At 39.4% G+C, this 26,152-nt stretch overlaps 1 protein-coding gene across 1 annotated transcript in view; it reads right to left on the bottom strand.

Moving 5' to 3' along the window:
- The window catches only part of chn1 (chimerin 1), a 45,879-nt gene that overhangs the window by 7,620 nt on the left and 12,107 nt on the right, over positions 1–26,152 (bottom strand). The window contains exons 4-9 of the mRNA XM_065293211.1: positions 26,028–26,059; positions 25,506–25,619; positions 24,473–24,761; positions 8,078–8,155; positions 6,205–6,289; positions 1,366–1,539 (exon numbers count right to left, since the gene is read on the bottom strand). Coding sequence (XP_065149283.1) covers positions 1,366–1,539; positions 6,205–6,289; positions 8,078–8,155; positions 24,473–24,761; positions 25,506–25,619; positions 26,028–26,059 — 772 coding nt within the window. The remainder of the gene's footprint in view (positions 1–1,365; positions 1,540–6,204; positions 6,290–8,077; positions 8,156–24,472; positions 24,762–25,505; positions 25,620–26,027; positions 26,060–26,152) is intronic.

Here is a 26,152-nt window from a genome sequence, read left to right as displayed (position 1 = left end):
ACTCTTGTGTCTCATTCGGTTAAAAGTAATGCCTAGTGCGGTGGATGTGATATTAGTAAACCTACCAACATCAGTCCATGAATGTCTGGAATGACTTATCACGAGAGGAAAACTAAGTTGCAGTAGCATATCATTGGTTAATGGAAACACCTTCATTTTGCAATAGTCTTTAATCGACATTCACAAAATAACGCTTAAGTTTTGCACAAATCTTTACATAAAATTAGGTATAAAATCATATATATAATATATCCTTTATAGAATCAGCTATTTCTGGCTCTCTCTCAAGCAGTTTTATCCCCTCCTAGGACTTTTCCCCCCGACTAAAAAAAGCCGGGAGGTTTATTCTTCTAGGGGTTGAACCCCTGGGGTGTCATCTGACATTGACTTAGCACCCTCTTCTATACGTTACATTATTACTACGCTCGCTTATACGGTTTAATCTTAGCCGCTGTATTCTGCTGCTTATGTTGTCCATCAATTTTTCTGTGTTTGTTCCTGCATCTATTAATGTAAAGCTGCTTTAAAACAATTACACAATTGTGAATACTGCTATATAAACACGTAAGGAATAATTGATGATGGGCCATTGAAAGAAAATAATGCACACCCAAGGTGGTAATGTGGCACCATGCGAAGCACAGTGTGCATTATTTTCTAATAATTCAAAGGACCGGAGTCAATTATTCCTCTTATACCAGGGTTACCACAAACATTGCACTAGTACCTATTTTTGAGACATGGACAAGTAATCAACACCCATGGAACATTTCTCAGCCAATCAGAATATAGCATTCAACAGGCCTGTGGTATAAATTGAATTAATTTAATACATTAATTAATTAAATCTGTAATGTAAACACATCCATTGATGTCTTAATCTTAAAGTATCCATAAAAGCACATGAGATAACATACTGAGTGATGCTGTATATTTAAAGACGATTTTCTGAATTTGGATTTTTTGCACCTTCAGATTCCAGATTTTCAAATAGTTGTATCTCGGCCAAATATTGTACTATCCTAACAAACCATACAACAATGAAAAGCTTTGATGATATATAAATCTCAATTTCAATAAATTAACCCTTATGACTGGTTTTGTTGTCCAGGGTCACTTATATAACTACAAACTGTTTTAAACTGCATTTATCAGAGTATAATAATCTTTAACATTAGCTTTGCACAAAATATTCTTATCAATTATCTCTAGCATGGGTATTATCAGTGTTTGAATCACTATTATTCATTTTAAACAAATTTTCATTTTTTTTCTATATTATATAAACCATTATAATGTCACAACAATAAGTGCTAACTGGATATCAATATAAGGTACAATGTTTATATGTGAATGATGTCTCACCTCGTGATTCGATCTCTCGTATACACATGTCCACTACCATGGGTCGCTTTGAGTTATGAGCTTTGACCAGCGTAGTGAGATCACAGCTGTAAACCTTCTTCACGTGTTTCAGGTCCGGCTTACAGTCGTTGGGTACCATCTTAGAGCACTGCTTATGAACGTTCAAACCACAATCTGAGGACGGAAAACATTCATCATTCACATCCACTGACCACACCATCACATTACTGTCAGCAAAGCAGATTCCAGTCATTATTTACTCTATTATCCCCGACACAACAAACACTGCCAATACAGTAAAGCAATAAATCCAGTATGAATAATGTCTCGTGTGTCGACGGCAGATATTCATTATTGATCCTGAGATTGATATGTCCTGCTTTAATTAGATCCTGTCTATGCTCGGTTTAATCAGTGACCTCTGCTGACCACAGATCAGTGATTTCAAGCGCGCTGATTCGCTGATGGGGATTTCACCTTGGCGATGACAGAACATGGAAGGACTACAAATGGCTTCTTATAAAAAATGCATGAGCAATTTCAGGCATCTAATAGCTTCACAACCCTTAAAAATAAACCTGGATTATCATGCAGGACAATAAAATAAATAACAGCACAAAAAATAAGAAAACACCTTTTTTATGACAACATAAAGATTTATTGCAAGAATGTGGTGATTTATTTAAGAATCTTATTATAAACTAGTTATGTGAGAATAGTAACCATTTATGCAAAATTAGGAAGAAAAGATGTCCGCATGCATGGCCATAATGAAACAATGTTCATTAAAATGGATTTATGATGGCACAGCTGTATGCAAATTCAGTGCCAGTTAAAAACAGCAAAAATAATGGCTACAGTTTCACAAACACTGGTCAACAAACATACCATATATAACCTGAAAACATCTAATTTGGTTATTTTAAAACATGAACCCACCCCCACTGAGCTCATCCGATCAGTCCAGACAAACACAAGAGCTCATGCAGCTTATGCTAATGTAGGCAAATTAGCCCATTAATATATAATGCAGCCTGAAAACCAGGCCAATGCTTTAGAGCATTTATCAAAAAACTGAGATAAAACTAAAAGAAACATTAGCGAAGCCATTCAATAGATAGATAGAGAGAGATGTGTGCTTACTTTAAAGCACTTAATGAGAGGAGAGAGAGAGAGAGATGGGTGAAGTGTCAGTCCTGCAGGCTACATCAGACATTATTTCCAACAGTAAATAGGCCAATGGCTCGGCTTTACTCTTCTTTCAGGCTCCTTTAAGGTTTTAATCATGAATCATTTATTATCTATTATAATCCTAACGTGTTCATATCAAACATTTATCATTTTTAAATTACTAAAAAATCTATATAAAATATTCAGAAATTGCACATCATTAACCCTATAACACCATCTATCCTTGGATTTCTTTATCCCAAAACAATAAGTGCATTATATTTATTTTTTCCTTTCGGCTTGTGGAATTAGCATTCAATGCAAATAGTGAATTATCTGCTGACGCTTATTGTAAAGATTCAACGCTGGGTTATTAAAAAACGACCCCTTGAGCAACTCGCCTCTCCTGAGACTTCAGCCGTGCAGAACTGTAATTATTTTTGAAGAAGAAGAGCGAGGCATCGGATAAGCGGAAGAGACGGACGTTAATAGAGGGCAACATCTCAAATGCATTGTGTCTGTCAGCTGAGGTCTGCTGGGTTCAGAAGAGGTGAAGCCCAGACCTCAGATGTCAGGAACTCATCTTTCTGTCCAGATCACTACATGTGTGCGGCTTAAGAGTCTTACCAAATTAATATCATTTCCCAGGAAATGCTGTCAGAAAACAACATTGTAAAAAATACATTTAATAAAAACACAACATTTAATAAAAAAACAATAAGCCCAAAGACCAGATCTCACCATGTAGAAGGGTTCTGTTTAGGCATACTTTTACAAAAAAAAATTATAAAAATGCATATTGCACTAATAATTCTTTGCAATGCATAATTTGTACAGGCTTAATGTGAATAAAAGAGACTCTTCCCTGTGGAAGTGTTTTGAGTCAGTACTGCTCTGGTATCCTGAAATTCCCTCTCACGCACACTGTGACCCAGTGCTATGAGCCTTGAATTTTAATGTGTGTGTGTGTGTGTGTGTGTGTTGAAAGTGAAGCTGGTTGTGAGCTCTCAGCAGCTCTTCTCATTATAAAGACATGCCAGCTTTGTTTCCAGTCTCTGCCATGATGGACTTGACTGAGAGGGAGGAGGGAGGGTTTATCCTCTCATGAGGCAATGTGGCATAACATACCCGAGAGTACTGAGGCTGGCACGCTGGCAGACACCCAAACAACACACACCACACACACACACACACACACACACAAAGCACAAGAGACAAGAAAGCTTGTCAGAGCACAAAGCTGAATGCAAATCTCTACATCAAATGAGATTTCCCTGCCCTAGTTTCTGATGGCATGAGAGAGAGAGAGAGAGAGAGAGAGAGAGGAGAGAGAGAGAGAGAGAGAGAGAGAGAGAGAGAGAGAGAGAGAGAGAGAGAGAGAGAGAGAGAGAGAGAGAGAGAGAGAGAGAGAGAGAGAGGAGAGAGAGAGAGAGAGAGAGAGAGAGAGAGAGAGAGAGAGAGAGAGAGAGAGAGAGAGAATGAATAGAGGTGAGAAAATGAGGTGGAAACAAGTAGCGTAAAGGGGTCTCAGAATGAGGGGATTTTAAATACAAACTGCTTTCAAAAGCATTTCATGCATTATTCATAAACCCGCTTCATGAGAACATATGTGTCTCTCACATTATCCTATAAATAAATTATTAAAACACGCACAAACAACCACAATATCATACCTCACAGATTAACACCATATAGCCTATGGTTTTAAATTGCTTAAAAGAATAGGTTAAGGTTTTTTGACTAACAGCTATGATTGTATCAGATAAATAAACTACTATTGATTCAAATCATGTGTGCATGTATTAGTATGATATCTACAACATAGGATTTAAATTAATCTATAAGAAAAAAGCTTCTTCTGTCTGAGTTTCAGTTTTAGTGACTCCTCCCTATGTCCTGTACGTCAATCGATATTCATTTAACAGACAAATGAACATTTACATAAACATCAGCCACAAACAAGCGTGTCCTATATCTGATCAACAGGCAATATCACTTCATTAAACTCTGTGTGTGAATACACTACAGTAACAGCTTTAAAGAGCACATATTGTCCGATTCACGTTTTTACATTTCCTTTGGTGTGTAAGTGTGTATTAGTTCATGTTTATGATATGAAAAAGGTACAAATCCCAAAGTAAACGATGACGCGAGTTATCAACTCCAACGTAAATCTCTTTTCTTGGACTACAACAAACACACGGATTGTAAGCAACAGTTTTCTTCCTGGGATTGGTGATGTAGACAAGATCGACATTATCATAATTCATCCCGCTTTAGACTCACAGCCTGTAAGTTAACTCCTGTTAGCAACCGAATCTTTCAAACATGATAAGGAGCGTCATTTCCGGCTACATACGGATTAGCTGACCAATCAGGGACACAGCGCTTTTCAGATCAATGAGTTATCAAAATCAGTGCAATTGAGGAAAAGAGGGATATCTGGAGCACCAAAATGTACGGTGTGTGGAAAATAATGTGTTTTTTAACCATAAACCACGTAAACACATTGTATTATACCAAATACACGAAATAACATAGTTTTTTAGCAATGAAATAGGTGCACTTTAACGTCACACCTGAGATGGGTTTGAGAATCCTCACCTTTTGTACAACCCTAAACAATAAGTGATTTACAAATTGCTTAAAACATACAAACAACCATTATAAACCCCAATGTTTATGTTTACCACACACATGTGTGACCCTGGACCACAAAACCAGTCATGAGGGTCAATAAAAAAAGATTTACACATCATCTGGAAGAATAAATAACCTTTCCATTGATGTATGGTTTGTTATGATAGGATAAAATTATTAGAAAATCTAGAATCTTAGGGGGGGAAATATCAAAATATTGAGAAAATCTCCTTTAATGTTGTCCAAATGAAGACATTTTTGATATATTTACAAAATATCATAACCTTTACTTAATATCCTAATGCTTTTTGAAATATAAAATGTATAACTTTGACCCATACAACGTATTGTTGGCTATTGCTACAAATATACCTGTGCTACTTATGACTGGTTTTGTGGTTCACAGATACAAATATTGTAGATAAGTATTACTTTTCAAATATTAATATTTCCCCCCACAAACTGTTCAATTCATTCCTATATCCCTGTGAAAACATTATGTTTACATACATAAAGACAGATGATGACACATTTCAGTTCGAGCAGCATTGTCCAGTCTCTCACGTGATACTGCTTTACATTTTCCATTTATGCATGTGACAGACACTTTATACAAAGTGACTTACTGTAAATTCAGTCAATACATTTGATCAGTATGTGTGTGTACCCATGATCGTTGTGACGCAATGCTATACCAGTGGAGCTACAGTAACATTGAACATCTGCTCAAACATTATAGCATATGATATTATTACGTTTTAACATGGAAAACCAAGATAACCATATAAATAAAACAAAATTATGTTATTTGAAAATCTAAAATAGATTGTGTGAAATCTAAAAAAGTTTTGTGTGAGGGTTAAGGGATAAAATATACATCATTAAAGTCATTATATGTGTGAAATGTCCGCATTACAATGGCAATCTGTGTGTGTGTACAGTATAAAATGTATAGTGTCTATAGTATTGTCCATGTAAACCACATATGCCAATGTGTGTGTGTGTGTGTGTGTGTGTGTGTTTATTTACCTGCACATTTGACTCCCTGAGCAATGAGTCCCCACATGAAGTTGGCACAGTATTCACACCAGTGTGGCCCTCTGAAAGTGTGCACCTAAACACAATCATAAAATACAATGACATCACATACTGACTTTCTGTTTTATACCTGTGAATAAAAATTAATGTGATCAAAGACATTCAAGCCATGTGAAACCTAACTGCTCTTTAATCCAATCACAATTAATCAACAGAGAGAGAGAGGGCGAGCGAGCGAGGATCATTAATCAGGAGGAAAGCCCTGCTCTCTTCTCTTCACCAGGTAACAGTTCAGCCAATGAGAATCATGTAAACACATCCTGTGGGATGGGACCATTGTTGCTCTGAGCTCCTATAGGAGACACGAGCAGCCCTCCTGAGACCCTCATCTCATTGTACTGTAGATGATGAAATCTGTGTACATTAACCTAACATCAACACAACAACTTCACTATTTGAATATAAAACATGCACTTACAGCACTTAAGACTTGAGCTGTTTATCTGCTATACAAAAAACACGGCACAGTACATCAAAAACATCCTGCCTTAAGTCTTTATTATTATTTTGATATTATGCAGCTCTCTCTGAATTGCTTGATTTCTCTTGGTTAATTATAGAAGTGAAAAATCTGTATACAGTACAATAGACTACTGTCCCAAACTACATAACTGTTTTATAACACACCAAACTTCCCATCTCAATTAATCCCAATCTCTTTGGTAAGTATGTGTATAATAAACACAAAATCAGACTGTACTGGATGTTAACACTAAAAGGTATTTTGATGTAAATTCTCCTCATCATTACTAACACAATGTTGAAGTATTTACAGATTAAAGTATTAAATGTGCTCCTGATGAGATCAGACAAAGCAGCCATTAAAATCTGAACATTTAAGAAAACATCCATAAGAAGAACAAAGAGAAAAAGATAGACGCAACTATAGGCAGAAAAGAGAGAGAGAAAGAGAGAGAGAAATTGAATTTGAAATTGAGAGAGAGAGAGAGAGAGAGAGAGAGAGAGAGAGAGAGAGAGAGAGATGTTTTTGAGCAGTCAGCAGTCTGTGTTATTCTGCGGGACATTAGGGGTATAAGGAGGGGGGGGGGGGGGTGAAGTTCAGTACCTGCTGATGATAGAAGCCAAATAAGCTATGTTTACCAATCCACCATTAGGACTTAATCCCTCCATCTGTCTCTCTGTCTGTCTGTTTCTGTCTCAATATACGCACACCTTTATTTTTGAAACACACTGAATAAAAACATTCTTTTAACATCTGGATAAAATGGCTTTAAGTAATTCATGTTAACAGATTCGTTGTTCAAACTATGTTCCCTCTCACAACCCGTCTCCTGAAACCTGCACCCGCTGCCATTATGTAAATCACATTTGGGTAAAATTTGCATAACCTCCCTATACACACTCCCAAAGTGAATCACAACAAAACAGAATTCGCTAAACATTTCAATGAATCAGTAAAAGTAGAGCCAATTTTGACAGAATGGCGATACACCACAAACAATAATGAAATACTAAGAGTAATGGTTATGAACAGTATGACTTTAATAAATGTTAAACCTTATTAAAATAAACTATGAGTTCTGCTTTACACAAGAGCCAAATCATCAATGAGCAAAGAAAAATTTAAAGCTTGTCTCTTGAAACAAATCCTATGTTACACATTAATGTTATGAATAGTTTTTCTTTTTTATAAAATGCTTATATATTTTAACTGGAAAACAAGACTTAAAACCCTAAGAAAATATTTTTGTGTAAAACCTTCTTACGAGACATAAACATAACTTCTAGTAAAACCATCAGGATCAAACAAATAGACCCCATGCACATCCCCGCTTGCTCTTACCTTAAAGTTGTGGACTTTCTCGTACTTGGGTGCGCGTTCGCTCTCCTTCAGCGTTGCTCTGCGAACCAGCGACGTGAGCTGTGAATAAGCAAACAGTTTGAGAGGTTGCCAGAGAGTGGCCGGAGGTTTCTGAGGACTCATCTTCATCCCCAGAGCCGCCGCCACGATCCCCTGCTCCCTGCTCTCCACCTTGCCCTTGTGCACCAGGGACTTTTCCCCCTTACGGAGCGCGCAGGACTCGCGGGACGGCATCTTGTGAGCTTAAGTGCCGAATCCGCGAAAGAGATGCCGGCTAAGAAATAAACTTCCTGCGACTCTTTCGACAATTACATCGTTTACCGCAGGTCTAAGGATAAAACCGGGAAAACTACACAGAACAACAGCAGCAGTATAAAGCTCTTCAGTTAATCCAGAAAGAGTCTCCTCAACAGACGTGTGTATGTGTGTCCTCTGTGGTCCTGAGTGTGTCACAGTGTGTGCATGTGTGTCGTTCTCTTTGGGCATCTATATGCAGATGAGATGAGTTGTTGAGTTAATCCTGTCCTGCCTGCAAGCAGCAGATATGCTCTCTGGAACACTGAGAGAGAGAGAGAGAGGGACGAGCGGGGGAGGACCCAACGACAGTCACGCTGAATTATAAAGATCAAATCAGCCAATCCCAGCTGAGCTGGCCGAGGTTTATCAGTGAGCACACCCCGCCCCTACAGAAACCAACCTCCACAATTCACTGATAGAGAGAGAGAGAGAGAGAGAGAGAGAGAGAGAGAGCGAGAGAGCTAGAGGATGGTGAGGAGGAGGATGGTGATGAGGGGTGAATGAGTCATGGCCGAGCCTCCTCACGGCTTTGTGCTCACACTATACTAATTTAAAGCGCAAAGCCTTGACCGTACAGATATTTTGTGAACATAAGCAAAACTACAGGTTCATACATTTTGCTTACATGTACTGTAGATCAGTGTTTCCCAACCAGGGGGCCGGGGCCCACAGGGGGGCCTCAGCAGATTTCCAAGGGGGGTCTTAAGATGCTTTAAAATGATAAAAAATTGGACAAAATGAGCATTAAGATCTTTCTGATTTTTTTGGCCATTTTATTAGCGAATATACATCTGTCTAGTCATTCCTAGTAATATTTAATTTTATTTGGAAAAAATTGAGTGAGTGGGGGCCTTTAAATATTGTTGTGGGCAACTAGGGGGTCTTAAAGTGAAAAAGGTTGGGAACCACTGCTATAGATAGTATGATTCTACAAAAGCATAATTTGCATTTAGACCGGATCTGTTTACCCAAACAATAACAGACAGGGAACGTCTTAAAAACAGTGAATATTTTTGCCATTTTATTGGCAACTATGGAGGGGGAACTAAACTTCCATAGATACAGAGTATGATAAACCTCCACTAAATACTGAAATTAACAAATCAACTAATGTGTGTTTTCATTACATCAGAAGAACTTCATCATAAAAGCTACATTTAATTTTTACAGTGCATGTAATTATTTCAACTTACTTTACACACAACCATGTCATAGTCCTCTCTCTGATTATAATGTGCACTACCATAAATCACAATGACATCATCAGCTAAGTGATTCTGGATTATGTCTAGATTATATCTATACAGACTGAGATTATAACAGAGAATGTGCCTTGACATATTAACAGAAGAGTTAAAAGCAATGAAGCTTTATCATTGATATCTAAAGTATTAATAAGAAATGCGCTGATTGCAATTTTTCTTGGCCGATTCTGATCTCCGCCATGATCTGCCGCCATGAAATAAATAACTGCATTAAATTACAGGATCTTTTTACATTTTTTCATTCAACAGATCTTAAAATAAAGTGCTCCCAGACTCATTCAGGCTCACTGACATTATGTTAGTTGTCCAAATATCAATTGTGAAACTCATTGCTGCTTTGGGATTTGCTTGCCCTTACAAAAATTAACCATGGCAATGCTAGTTAAAACAAAACAAAAAAACATGGTTACTGTGGTAAAACTATGGTTACCACAAAACGCAACATTCAAGGAAGTTTATCAGATTTCTGAAGCCTCTGCCTGGAGAACGGCTGGTCATCCGGAGCAGTCCTGCATATCAACGTGTCATATGAGATTGTGGATGTGGGGCAGGAATAAATATAGGCACGGGTGGATTGCGGTCTAAACCGAAGACCACTACGACTCGTTTACGCTGTCGCTGACAGGGGCTTTTAAAAGTCTTTTTGAAGTTTTTCAATTATGGTGCGGTCCAGGCTATTCATGCATAAAATCGGCAAATTCTGGTCTCTGGGCGGTCGAACGGTGCATCTCTAGTATTAATGAAGTTATTTTAACAATTTAAGGGGGAACTTTGAAAAAAACTGTGTACAATAAGCAAAAAAAAAACATTTAATTGTATTTGCATGAAACACATTAAATACACAAACTATGTGTGAAGTATCAAAGCGCACTAAAATGTCTACTTTACTGGTGATAGAACAGTCTAGACTTTTAAAACCCCTTTCACAAACAGAATTCATCCTAGAAAATTACCACAGAACTGCTAAGGAATGCAAACAATCCCGAGATTGATCCTGGTAAGAATTCTGGGATGGGGACCTAATAACATTGCCGGGATTAGTCCCGGAACGTGTCCTGCGTGAACAAAAGACAGGAACAATGCCGTAAGGTGTCGTGTGTCGTAGTAATGATTCATGTGTTGTCACAATTACACAGTTATAATGCAACTATGAGGGTTTTAAATGCAGATCAAATTTGTCTACATACTAGAATGAAGCCGTGACCAGTGAGCTCCTCAATGTTTGCTCTGAAGCTGAGATCACATGCCAACACAATCACACTGATAACAATTCACAGACAACTACTTTGCATTCTTTAAAATAAACTCTGCATTTGCTCTTTCTCTCCTCTCAGTCTAATTATTCATCCTCTTCCTTCTTTAAAAGCAGAATGTTGGAACCACACATGCCAACACACACATGCACACACGCACACCCAACACCATGCGCTTCTCTTTGATCAATACCAGAAGACTCGATTCTCTCCAACCCCAGCAAGCCAAGACCCCAAAAAGAGGTTTGGATTGGATGAGAGACCTCCCACCCGCTGGCTTCCAGATCAATAAGCAGAGAAGATGAAACTGCTGGAGCTAAGATGAAACACTCGTTTCGTCAAACTTTCCAGTGGTGCCGATCCCTCTGAACACCTGAAGGAACCTTCACACCTTGACAAATACCTGAACCATACGTGGGCACACAGCCATCCAGATCCTTTCATATACGCACAGCCGCCCCACGTGCCGCCGACGGGGTGTTTGACCACTGCTGCGTCTGCCCGTCTGTCTGGCAGGATGTGGGCTTTCTGTCCCATCACTAATTGACAAGATTGATCTTCTGGTTTCTTAAAATGTGTCTGCAGCACAACAGTAGTCATAAAACAGGCAAAGAATGGCTAATTCAAGCTCATTTCCTTTCGGTTTACAAAGCGACACGAGGGAAAGTCCATCTGTCTGTGCAATCACTCATCGAATCCATCACCAAACCAAATTAGTTTAACGTTAGACAGACTGATTGAGAGAAAGAAAAAATATATAAAGACCAACACAATTATTATCCTGATCAGTGGTGTTATTAAGGTCTATTAAGAGTGATTCAATGTAAAAATATTTTCTCCTGATCCTGTTCAAATGTGCAGAGACTAGTCCAAGTAAGTCGCTCATGTTTGCATTTAAATTTATGAATTTGCCAGACATTCTTATCCAAACCGACTTTAGGCCCAAGTATACTTAGTTTTTTACACATACACAAGCGTACCCACACAGCTTTCCAAAGTATACTTCATTTGATTCCTAAGCGTCCACAGGCATTCGACGCATGCGCATTGTGACAAAATGCAGTACCTCTCCTGGGCTACAAAATCTTGAATGCACATGCAAGACCTGAGTGTACAAAGTATGCACGATTACAAAAATCTGGCAGTGCGCATACAGTATGCGCATACTATTCCGATGCCCAAACTAGCGTCATGCATACTGCACACTTATGTGGCATTCACACCAGCTGTGGAAGAGGCGGCAAGCGAATTACATGTTAGGTCAATGCAAAGACACGAATAGGCATCCTGAGGCACTGTACATACTATTGGGGCACGAATTGAGGGTTGCCGCAGGAAACACGCGAGTTGAAAAATCTGAACTTTGGCAGAAAATCGCAGAGTGTTAACCAATCAGGAGCTTGCTCTAGTAGTGACGTAATTACAAGAAGCGAACGGAGTCGCAGAAGCCCCTAAGAATTTCCTCATGAATGTCTCGAATGACTAGAATTTCATGTGCGGCTTTCACGCGCGAATGAAGCGAGTAAACTCAAAGTGGCGGTTTCCCGGACAGGAATTAGACTAGTCCTAGACTAAAATAAATGTAAGAGCTGTCCAAACTGAAAACAACTTGCACTGACATATCTTAAAATACATCAGTGCCCTATGTTTTGCCATAAAATGCATGCCAGTAATGTTTTTTGTAAGGCATGTTTGCTAAAACGAGGTATATTTCCTAATTAAACTAAGGCCTAGTCCTGGCTTCAGCTAATCCCTGTCCGGGAAACCACCCCAAAATGTTCAAGCGTACAACCACACGTGAATAGTGCGTTTTTGCCGCCTCTTCCGTGTCTGGTGTGAACGCACAGTTAAGCTCCTTCAGACTTTTTCTACTATGTTGGAACCATAAGTGTCAGAGTTAAACTTGTAAATAGGGTTGGCAATTTCGGAAATATGTCAAGTTGGGAAATTTAAGGAAATTATTTGGGATATTTATACAAAGTGTATCACATACAAACATTAGCTTCCACACAACGTGACTCATCTTCCTCTGCAATTCCCATATATTCCTGTGTGTCTTCCATGGAAAATCTTCAAAATTACCATCATTTTACAACCCTACCTATAAATAAGTAAAAAAGCAGATTTTAATAGCAGTGACAAGTGAAATAAAATCAATTCTCTCAGCAGCATGTAGACAGCTTGACTCTGTATTTAAACCGGTTTACTTATTTTAATCCACAAGCCTCGTTTAACCACATCCTTAGAAATTAGTCAATTTTATTGGCAGTGTTCATATTAAATTTCTAAATATATATCAGCTCTCTGACCTCATTTCCTGTCCAACATCGCTCAGAATCACTGCTTTCTCTATATGTGACATGCGAATGTTATAGCATCCTGATTTTGCTCTGAGGATCGGTAACAAACTATCAATCATTCAGATGGCTTCATTCCATCAGTGCTCTTTCAACACACATTAGAGTTTGAAGAGAAACACTTTGTCTCAGTGTTGATGTGGGTGGTTATGTTATATAACGTTATATAAGGACAGCAATGCGTAATCTCAACTCTTAAAAGCACTTATGATGAATGAACACAGACCGGAACCTGGAGGAAGAGTTTACGCCTGGAAAATTTAACTGATTATTACCGCAATCATCCTCAAAGCTCCCACACGCAAAAGAGAATGAGATCATCCGGTACAAACAATATCACTACAGTGTACCTCCAAACACATAACACGTAACAGATGCATCGTATTTTTTCGACCTCTATAGAAATTAATAAAGTGCATATGATGTGCATTCAAATAAGATGAAAGCTTAAATTGATGATTATGTAAAATCTGTGTTTTTTACGGAAGTGTGGCACTACTCTTATGTTGAGATAAACAATAAATAAAACAACATTTGATAGATGATGCATTCATCCCAACATGTGTCTGTACAGAGCACTGTTAGATCAGCCAGCAAAACCAAGTCATTTTTTCACTTTCATCGTATAAAACAGTGAAGCGTGACATCCCACAGTTAGTGGAGGATGTCAAATTGGTATACAATGTGAATTTTGAACAACATGTAGGTGTAATGATGTCAGAATTTGTATTTATAAACGAAATCTTCATTTAAGGGAATGATATTTGTACAGTGCAGTAGAGAACAAGCTGTACAGTAGTAAAGTACACACCGCCCTTGAGTTTACAGCTTCTCTCTCTCTCTCTATTAACTTTCTCTATTCACTTCCTCGATGTGTCACACAGTGTACTGCAGATTCATTGTTATACAACTCAGCTATGTTCTACATTCCTCCTGTCTTCAATGCATTACAAAAAACACAAACATTTGTTTGACTGTGTGTTCATTTGCTTTTGATGTATCTTTAAGGGATAATGTATAGATAAAGCTACATCACCTTGTGAAGAGATTTACTTTGTGCTAATGACCTGCTAACTGCACATGATCCTTTTTAAATGCCTTGATTGACCAATCGATCATCATGTACTTTATCAACAGGTCGTAGTTTAACACTCAAAAAGCCTTTACAATTTCAGTCGTTCATTAAATGCAATTAAATGATCATTCTTTAAAGCCTCTTCAAGATCTCTAAAAAGCATCCTTAAAACAACAACAACAACAACAGGAAACAGCCGAGAGGTCTGTGCTATAAATGAAGCCTATCACCAAACAAAATACATCAAAATCTGACTTAATCCACTCATATATATTAGCTGAAGTATAAGATGACCAAATTATAGATGAGTCAAAATGTGTTCAATTTTTTAAATGGATGCAGAGAGAAATCTCAGAATGACTGAATATTGGATAATAAATCAGTCTTGGCTTTTACTAGAGTAACTACTGCTCATGTATGACAAAATGCTGTATTGTATGATATCGTAGAGTCGAATTCCCTCAGGAAGACGTTGTGTGTGACGCACATCTCATGCATGGATAAGTTTTGGTTTTTCCAGACTGCTGAACATTCGCAGTTATTTCTGGAAACTGTAGAGCTCCTAAAAGCACCTTTACTGCCTGAATCATTCAACCTGTTCGCCTGCAAAACGATTCATCAAACAACTCCTACACAAACCTCTTCACCAACACGCAGTGTTTATCTCTGTTAGCCAACATCTAAACAAACCAGGTTGAAATAGAGCCTCATTTGTAATTCATGATTCCTAAACGTATCACGGAAAATTGTCTACCAGTAACTGTGGGCTTAATGTGAGAAACGAGGGCTAAAAGAAAGAATATTAATCAAACAGAATAATACAATTATAAACATATGAGTAATATATGTAAGGAAGATGTGCGACACACGCTATGTAGAGGATTCAACGGTGTAGTGCAGCACTACAGCAGTCTGTATGGATTTGACACAAACATTTCTTCACAGCTTACACAAACACACACTGGCCTGTTGATAACAGGTGAAGCAGTTATCAACAGGAGTCCACAGAAACGTGTAAGTGTATTTGATTTTAGACTTGTGAAGTTTTAGCGCAGTGTCGTTGCTAAGAAACGCTCTCTTGTTTACCTTTGTCTCACATGCTGCAATCCGCGTTTGTTCTCGCGTGTTCTCGCGTGTCCTCGCATGCTTTAGTGTATTACAGTAAATACAGTAGTAGTTTCGGCCATTAACTTGTTGTTGATTGTTTTCGGGCGTGGCCTGCTGAGTTTCAGCCCACATTTGAAGCACTTATTAAAGCAGGCAGTCCACCGCGGCAGCGGTCGCGTGCAGCCCTCATCGTGTGAAGACCGAAGAGTGTAAAGACCATCGACTCTACCTGCGCTGCAGGCTGCCCTCTCCAACAACTACACTTTCTCACACAGTCCTCGCACAACAGGAAGGGGTGGAGGAACTGGTCTGCTCATCCCAAAGGACTGGAAATTCCAACAGCAAACCCCCTCATGTGACAGCAACTCTTTCGAATCGCATATTGTTACTATCATCCACCCTACTAAAATGCATTTTTTAGTTATCTATCGCCCCCCAGGTCACCTTGGACACTTCTTGGAGGAGTTAGACGTACTTCTGTCTTCATTCCCTGAGGATGGTACTCCTTTAGTAGTACTTGGTGACTTCAATATCCACCTGGAGAAACCACAGGCAGCTGACTTCAACACCCTGACTGCGTCGTTTGACCTCAAGGGAGTCCCTACTTCACCAACACACAGGTCTGGTAATCTTTTAGATCTTATCTACACACGCTGTTGTTCCACCTACCACACACAGGTCACCCCACTTCACACATCTGATCACTTCCTAATTACTCTCGACCTCGACCTGACTCCCCCTGTCGCTACATACGATCCCCCATTGGTCACGTTCAGGCGCAACCTGCGCACGCTCTCTCCCTCCCGCTTATCCTCTGCGATTGTTTCCACGCTGCCCGCTCCCAGCCAACTCTCTCTGTTAGATACTGACAATGCCACTGACACACTTTGTTCCACTCTTACATCCTGCTTAGACACATTATGCCCTCTGACATCTGGACCGGCCCGGGTCACACCTCCTGCTCCTTGGCTAACTGAGGTTCTCCGTGAGCATCGCTCCACACTCAGGGCTACAGAGAGGAAGTGGCGCAGATCGAATGATCCTTCTGATCTCTGCCTCTATCAGTCTCTTCTTGCCTCCTTCTCCAAGGATGTCTCCTCTGCAAAGACCCTATACTACCATTCAAAGATTAACAACTCACCTGACTCTCACACTCTCTTCAAGACCTTCTCTACCCTTCTTTGTCCCCCTGCCCCTCCACCTTCATCCGACCTAACGGCTGATGATTTTGCTTCCTTCTTTGTGAAGAAAACGAAAACTATTAGCAGTCAGTTCTCCGAGCTGCCGCTTCTTGCGCATTCTCAAATCCCTGAGACATGCTCCCTTCCCTCCTTCTCTCTCCTATCCGAAGCAGATGTTTCCAAGGTCTTGGCTTCTAATCATCCGACTACCTGCCCGCTAGATCCCATACCCACCCATCTCCTCCAGGCCATCTCTCCGTCTGTTATCCCTGCTCTCACTCACATTAACAATTCATCCCTTTCCACTGGCACCTTCCCTGTAGCATTTAAAGAGGCCCGGATAACCCCGTTGCTGAAGAAACCCACTCTCAATCCTGCTATGCTAGAGAACTACAGACCCGTTTCTCTTCTTCCCTTCATTTCCAAGACTCTTGAACGCATTGTGTTCAACCAGCTCTCCACTTTCTTCACACAAAATAACCTCCTGGATAGCAATCAGTCTGGATTCAAAAGTGGTCACTCCACTGAGACTGCGCTGCTCTCAGTCATTGAGGCCCTAAGGCAGGCAAGGGCAGCCTCCAAATCATCTGTGCTGATCTTACTGGATCTATCTGCAGCTTTTGACACAGTCAATCACCGCATCCTCCTGTCGACTCTCATGTCTATGGGTGTCACTGACACAGCGCTTCTATGGTTCAAGTCGTACCTCTCAGATAGGTCATTTCGGGTATCCTGGAGAGGTGACGTCTCCGAACCCCAACGTCTAGATACCGGGGTCCCTCAAGGCTCTGTGCTTGGACCGCTGCTCTTTTCGATATACATGACATCCCTGGGCTCTGTCATTCGGAAACATGGCTTTTCCTACCACTGCTATGCAGACGACACTCAACTCCACTTGTCGTTCCACCCTGATGATCCTACGGTTTCTGCCCGCATCTCGGCATGCCTGAGGGACATCTCACTCTGGATGAAGGATCACCATCTCCAGCTTAACCTTGCGAAGACAGAACTGCTTGTCATATCATCTGAACCAAAGATTCAGCACAACTTTTCCATTCAGCTAGGTTCCTCGACCATCACGCCTTCCAAGACGGCCAAAAACCTGGGAGTGGTCATTGATGATCGGCTTAGCTTCACGGAGCATGTTGCCAGCACCGCTCGCTCTTGTAGATTCATCCTCTACAATATTAGGAAAATTACACCTTTCCTAGATGAGCATGCTACACAGGTCCTGGTCCAAGCTCTTGTCCTGTCCAGGCTGGACTACTGCAATGCGCTACTGGCAGGACTTCCAGCCTGCACGACCAAACCCCTACAGATGATTCAGAACGCAGCGGCAAGAGTGGTCTTCAATGAGCCAAAGAGGGCGCACGTCACTCCTCTCTTTGTCAAGTTACACTGGCTTCCTATAGCAGCCCGCATCAAATTTAAGGCTCTGCTCCTGGCCTTTAAAACCACCACTGGGTCAGCACCCCCTTACCTTCACTTGCTTATAGAGCCTTATGTACCCTCTCGATCACTGCGCTCTGCCACCGAGCGACGACTTGTGGTACCATCTCAAAAAGGGAAGAAAACACTAACGCGTACCTTCTCAGGAACTGTCCCACAACTGTGGAATGATCTGCCGGTCGTGACACGATCAGCTGACACTGTAGCTGTCTTTAAGACTCGGCTAAAAACCCATATCTTCCACCATTACCTAACTTCCTAATTACAGATTTACTATCTTTATTTAGTTACCCTTCTCTTCATCTCTTTCTCTATCTACCTTCCTCTTTATCTAAAAAAAAAAAAAAAAAAATACTAACATACCCTTGGCTATGTATATTGTGTTGGACTTGATGAGACTATTTCCAGTGCACTTATGTATTGCTGTTCTTATGTTGCCATAATTGCTTCTATTGTTTACCTTACTTGTAAGTCGCTTTGGACAACAGCATCTGCTAAATGACAAAATGTAAATGTAAATGTAAATGTGTACACTGCAGCTAAATTCGTTTGTTATTTCACATTTAATCCTGTTTTGTAGACACAAAGTTCAGTAATGTTCGCGTGTGACAACTGCATTCTACTTCCGTATCAACTTCCGTAAAATGCAGGTAATGACAACTGTATTTACAGAAATGCTCCGCAATGTGTACAGTACCGGACTGACCAACTAGTTGTTGATGATAACATATTTTAATTTGGCAGGGCGAGTAAAACTTTGAACCAAAAGGCTAGTAGACAAGGCCAGTAGAAAATGTTTTTTTGAAGACCTGGTTGTTGAAGAAAACTGCAATTAATCTTCAATTGTTAATCTGTAATTCCACTATTGTGCACTAGATGTTACCCAATTTATAAAAAAACAATGCAAAAACTAATTTAATCAGTTTTAAACTCTGTGTATGTTTTAATCATTGTTCTGAATCTGATCTCTAACAAAATTCCTTTACAAAAATGTAATTATTTCTACTTTTTGCTCACAATTTGGCATTTTTGAAGAAACCTACCCATATTTAAGAGGTTATAAAAAAGTACAAATGAAGATAAGATGAAACATTTTTTCCCCCCATTTTGTTTGTTTGAAAGCAGAGGGTCTGTTCCTTCAGTTGATATATTGTATGTTTACATATTTATAGAAGTAAAATTTCCTGGAAGGCATTTTGTGAAACTTTTGTGAAAATCACAAAAAATGCTGGCTGACAACTTTTTTTAATAAAAGGCTAGAATTGTAACTGTCATTGACTGTGTGCTCCTATTATGCCCTGGAGGTTATAGGTGTGGTTTTAAGAGAGGATATATGTTCATAAAGACTTCATTTGGACTATAAATGCAATTTTCTCAACATTTGATTTTTGCACTCTCAAGTTGCAGATTTTTAAACAGTTCACCTCGACCAAATGTGGTCCTATACTAACAAACCATACACCAATGGAAAGCTTATTTATTTCAATTTTGGATAATGTAGCGCTTTACTTTGTCTCAGACTGGGTAGGATTATAGACTTGTTGTAATACTTGGACCGCCTCTGATGTCGTGTCATCATCGTAAATATAAACGTAATACAAAAAAAGACGTTGCTCAACAGAGGAGCAACGCAGCATGTCGATGAAATTGTGTTCTTGATTCTTGGCATGTAGATGTTTTTTACTGTTGAAAGGAAGTTTGGGAACTTGCACAACAAAACACAAATGAAGACATCACTAAGTTTGCTTGACAGCGCACAAGGGTAAGCTAATCTTGCATTTAGCAATGACCTTGGTAGTGACAATTCTCTCTGACCAATCATTTTGTATCGGTGTGGCTCGCATGGAACCTGTATTGGGAATCTGGTACTGTAGACAGTGGAAAACCCTCCAAAGGTGAGCTGTACTGAACTGTACCGGGTCGTATTATCTGATGGAAAAGCTCCAATAAAGTACTGAAAAAAGGTAACATTGGGTACTGCCACAGAATTTCAGGAACCAGTACTGGTAGCAGTTAAAATGTGAACTAAATGATTTACAGTGGCTCAGACAAGTGACTTAATAAAATGCCATTACAGTAGATGTGCAGAAAAGCTGAGGTGTTTAACTCTTTCCCCGCCATTGACGAGATATCTCGTCAATTAAGAGAAAACGCTTCCCCTCCAATGATGAGATTTTCCATCTTTCCGCAATACCGCTATTATCCACCAAGTGGCGCCCTTCCGCAACTTTTTAAACCCGGAAGTATTGCCCTATGGCAAGCGGTTGCATGTCCGTGTCTGTTTTAAAGATCGCTCTGAATGGGATCTCTATGAAAAGTCCGTCATAAAAATGGAATTATCTCTGCTTTTTGCTCAAAATGTGGTGTTTTTGCAGAAACCTACCCATATTCAAAAGCTGATTGCAAAAGAACCACTAAAGGTAGGATGAAACGGTTTTTTTGTTTGAAAGCAGAGGGTCTGTTCTTTCATTTGGTATATTGTATGTTTATATATTTAAAGAAGAACATTTTCTGGAAGGCATTAAACTTTGGTGAAAATCATGAAAAACGCTGGCGCTGGCTGGCAACTTTTTTTAAAAATGCTGGCGGTGAAAGAGTTAATAAAATGCCATTACAGTAGATGTGCAGAAAAGCTGAGGTGTTTAAATGCTGTTTATTAGCATGCGATAATCTTTAAAGAGGCATAATGATAGTAAAATAACCATTAGAGGTCGACTGATTCATCGGCCGGGCCGATTAATTGGCCGATTTTTGAAAAATCGGGTCCGATTCGCGAACTGACTCCTTTGAACGGATTCGTTTGAATGAACGGTTGAAACAACAGATCTGTCCCAACACTAAACTCACAAGACGTCACTTATAGCGCCTCAGAAATGAGAATGTAAAAAGATTTGCCCTAAATAACAGTCTCAACTAAAAAACATAGACATTTACTATGTTAACTTTATGATGAATAAATAATTTATCAGGTCTACCAAATAAGGATTTTATCCTACAAAGCAATAAAAGCCATGGTAAAAAACTGATCAAAGATGATGACAGCAGAGTGTCAGGTAATATCTGTGTCTGATAAATGAATGGTGCAGAGGAGGTTGTAAAACTCTTCAGAAAGACCAGTCATCATTTTTTTAAAATACTTTGACTTAAATAGTGACATTTTTACATTTAAAATATCTGCTAATGATGAGAACATTTTGATTATTATGTACATATAGAAAATCGGCCAAACATATCGGCCCTGATTTCTAAATATCAGCATCGGCCAGAGAAAAAGCCATATCTGTCGACCTCTATTAACCATCACTGCTGAATGCTGCCAAGTAACACAACTATCAGATCATCCAACAGCCAATCAGGTCTCAGTTATTCAGTTTTGACTCCCAACTGCAAGGTGCTTCGTCTTCATCCAAAGAGCTCGATTATTAACAGATAAGAGGAACTCTATTGACTGTTAAACTGTCTCTCTCTCTCTCTCTCTGAATGTGAACATCTCCCTGTGTATCACATCCAAACAAAAACATAGCAGCTGATTGGATAAACTTAAAGGTGCAGTGTGTAAATTTCAGCAGTATCTAGTGGTGAGGTTGTGAATTGCAACCAACGGCTTAATCCACTGCTCACCCCTCGCTTTTGAAACACATAGAGAAGCTACGGTAGCCGCCACCGGAAAACATGTCATCATTGGAGGCAACTTAGTAAAAACACTTTGTCCGTTAAGAGCTTCTGTAGAAACATGGCGGCACAAAATGCCGACTTCCATGTAAGGGGACCCTCTGTGTATGTAGATAAAAACATTTAATTCTAAGGTAATAAAAACATAACAGTTCATTATGAAAGGTCATTACACGCCCGTATTAATATAGTTTTGTATACTATTTTGCATTTCTGTTAAGAGATTCTTCTAAAAATAACACACTGCACCTTTAAGCGTTCTCAACCAATCAGAATCCTGCCCGGTTAAAAGTGCAAATTTACACATAAATGGGACATTTTACAATACTTAATGGACAGTTTAATTGTATAGTGATGCTATAGTGATACAGTTTTAATTTTAACAGTGATGAGGACTCAAATGCAATGATTGTTTTTTTTTTTAATGCTATCTTTAAAATGTTTACCCCGTTCCTTTAGCTATATGGTGAAGTCTGGGGCCGATGAGTGCATGAAATGTTTATAATTCCTCACTTAGTGGAAAATATTGTGCAAGAGTCCCTGGCCACCACTGGCATTTTTGTTTTATCAAAGACCAAACATCATATTTTTTGTGTTTCTTTATTTAGAAAATACAGGCAACATGTACACAAAATAAATAACAAAATGTCTTCAGGCAAAAGTTAGTGTTTACTGTGATCTCTATTAAAAGTAAATATATCTTGAAAACTCTAATTGAAGTCATTCGATTAGAAATTTGGATTTTGTTTTATTTTGGTCCTGCAGGTTCCTGCTATTGCTATTGTTTGCTACGAGAAAATCAAACAAAATACAAAAATAAAAGCTGATTCTTTTTTTAAATACTGCATACAAATTTCCTGTATTTTCTGGTTGCATTATAATAAAGAGACAGAGAAATAATAATATATGCTTATTATAGCATTGCTAAAACAAAATATCCAATGATGACATGGAGGTCTAAGACTTTTACACAATACTGTATGTAAGCTGGGACACAAATGATTGAAAAACATAGAGATCAGGCTGCTTCACTGTTCTAGTATTGTGTTTGGGGCGGCACAGTGCCTCATTGGTAGGGCTTCACCATAAATCTCATGAGATAGTCATGCGCATCTCTTCAGTAAAGCCGGTTTCTTGAAACGTAGCAAATCGCCATCAGCTGTTTTCATTTGGAGCGACATTTACTACACAAAGCCGTAGTTCACTTACAAACTGGGCCATATCGCATACATATCACAGGCAATACGTCCATGATAATTAATGCGAAATTGCCCCTCTTGTCAGTGAACTACGGCTCTGTGTAGTAAATACCGCTCCATCTGAAAGCAACTGATGGCGATTGACTACTAATGAAGGAACCAGCTTCACTGACGAGATGTGCAATGACATGCGATTTACCGTGCAGCCCTACTCTGTGGGTAGCACTGTTGCCTAACAGCAAAAAGGTCCCCTGGAAGAAAGGCCACCTGAAGGTCCACAGCAAGAAGGGCCACCTGACCCCGGCTTGGTCAGGTGGCCTTTCCGCGTATGTTCTCCCTGTGTCAGCGTGGGTTTATTCTGCGTACTCTAGTTTCCTCCCTCAGGATAAAAACATGCAAGTAGGCAAATTGGAGATAGCAAATTCTCCCTCCCCCAACCTGGGTATGGATTAACTTGGCGGAATCAACTTGTGTATGGATTAACCGGTTCTCGCCATGAAGATAGCCATAGATGCTGGAATGGCATAAAGAAGAATAAAGAAACAATGTGTTCAAAATTCAGCCCACATTACCCAAAACTCCAACCAGGAGCATCTTACACGAGTACCAATGAAACACGCTCTCAATGTCCTAAAGCAACAGACTCAAGATCACAGCCTCTCGCTTCACCGCCTCAGGTAACTGTGACAAACTAGGCCCTGTTACACAACCCCCACTTTCACAAACATCAACTGATCTGGAAAAGTCTGGATCTTGTGATGATGTTATTATGAATCACAAGACTTTTGTGTAAAACTATGGTTTATATCTGGCTGTGCAGAGGCTTAAACTTTAAAGGGAAGATCTGGGCAGTGGTTGAGATTATTTCTCACATTGTTACTGTATAAAACTCTACAGGAACAATTCTGGAGCTTTCATTTGAACAAAAACTGTATAAATGGTGCCACATTGTTTACACATGCCTAAAAAGTCAATCTGTAAATGGCTTTCCTGCAGTCATCTCTGTATACTTCAATTAAAGTAATAGAGACTATTATAACATTCAATTAAACAATAAGCTTAAGGATGGCTTATATTTTGTTTATAAAGAATATAATGTTACACAATGACAGTAGATAGAGGACTGTAAATAAAAGGACAGGGAAATGTTGTGAGCCAAGTTCAAAATTGCTGCTCCATGTTTCATAGCACCAACATCCAAGGTCACAGCTAAACCAAAAAAAAGTGGACTTTAGTTTGCCTAAAAATGACATGAACATTATCCAAATGTTTCAACACCGCAACAACGTAACACGCATTTATATTGAAGCTTGTATCCTGCTACGCACTATAAATTACAAACTCATTTTACAAAATCAGATTAAATTCAGAGGAAGTGTGGTGCACAAGACCATGATGGGAATGAGAACTCATATTTCAGCTCCAAACAGATGAGGTTAGGTTAATCTCATTCGTTTATTACAGACTGTAGTCTGAGGAAAAGCAGACACACACACACACACACACAGACAGACATACTCACCCTCTCCTCCAGGTCCGTCTCTTCACCGGGTGTGTCTTTGCCATCGGGCGTATCTATGGTGACGGGCGGAGCTTTCTTCAGTGCTGGCTCACGGTTCAGGGTCGTGTAGCCCACGTGCTCGTAGATGGGGTTGATGGTCATCTTCGATATGTATTCGGCCGCTTTGGTCTCGATGTACAGCGTGATCAGACCGTCTGTAACCAGGTCGTGGATGGACTCGAAACGTTTCTCCCCGACGAAATGCTTCCCATCGTAAAAGAGACGAAAGTTTCGGGTCTGATTCCCAAAGCTGAGAGACAGAAAAATAAGGAATACTGCTTCAGACCCAAGCGCAATAACAGACAGCTGTGAGAAGATCCAGGGAGAAAAGAAGAACACACACATACACACAACATCTTGAGTTGTGTCACTTTAATGTGCTTGAGCTTTTAGTACTAGAGAGAGAGAGAGAGAGTAAAAGATGAGGAGCTCAAATCCTGATCAATACAATGACCGGATACACTTCCTCTAACACACAAACACACACAGACACACACACTTTATTCTGCACTCCTGATCAATATGGATGAGTTTAGGTTACAAAGCATCTTTGAAATCATTGTATTAGGGTATATATTATCTATATATCCCTTGACTCTCTCTGAATTAATATAATGATCTTCCTGATTATGAAACAATTCAATATTTGCATCAAACTGTATTAGATTGTGTTATAACATGAGCAGACGTAAACACAGTAAACTACATGTCAACTGAGCAAAGATGATATTTTATAATGCTGCTGTTTCCTGTTTAAGTTTCATTTACAATCCCAGAGAGACGCATACAAGGCCAGATGGACCCACATACACACCCAAAATCAGATGCTTTAAACACTGACAAATCTGCAAATGCTTAAACCCAAAGATATGCACAAAAACTGAGTTTATATCAGATGACACAGGTGCACAACATAGGATGATCATCAGTCACCTGACCACTCCTCTCAGACAAAACAATACCAGAAACACGTGTAAAATATATGGTTATGTACCGTAGAGCTAAGGTGTACGTGCCCGCCTGTCTCTGACTCTCCCGGATCAGATAACTTCCCTCGGCCACGCTGAGCAGCTGGTCTGCATCCTCTCTGGAGATCATGCCATGATACCTTCACAGGGAACCAATCAGAAACAGAGCATTTCAAACAGGATTCATACCAATTTGCACACTTAAGCCACTGAGATGGCATATTTTAAGTTTTTTTTTTGTCAGAACAGAAGAAAGAATCGCGACAAGTCTTGACCTCGGGTCAGCAGAAGCACTACAGTGCTATACGTCTGAATGATGATCACCAGGCTATGGCTCTGATCTACTAAACTAGTAAAACAATGTGATGAAAACTAAGCTAATCCATGTGTGTACTTGCTTACTGGAGATTAATATCAGGCTAAAAGGCACACATACATTCTTTACCAGAAACATTCCTAAAATAATTTTTAAACATATATGATTTGGTAGAATGTATTACTACTATTCAATACACACAGATTGAGATTCAGCGCATGTTTTGACTTACTCTCGTCCATAGTATTTGGGCCGATTTTCCACCTGAGCAGAAAAAAGAAAAATGTAATTATTAAAAAATAAAGCTGCCATAAAATCCAAATACTTATCTAAGGAAACATGCGTACATCAGCATAG

This window comes from Paramisgurnus dabryanus, chromosome 15, assembly GCF_030506205.2.
Source record: "Paramisgurnus dabryanus chromosome 15, PD_genome_1.1, whole genome shotgun sequence".
In the NCBI taxonomy this organism is placed as follows: domain Eukaryota; kingdom Metazoa; phylum Chordata; class Actinopteri; order Cypriniformes; family Cobitidae; genus Paramisgurnus; species Paramisgurnus dabryanus.
The sequence above is the reverse complement of the archived record's forward strand: the minus strand, read 5'-3'. Positions and strand labels throughout refer to the sequence as shown.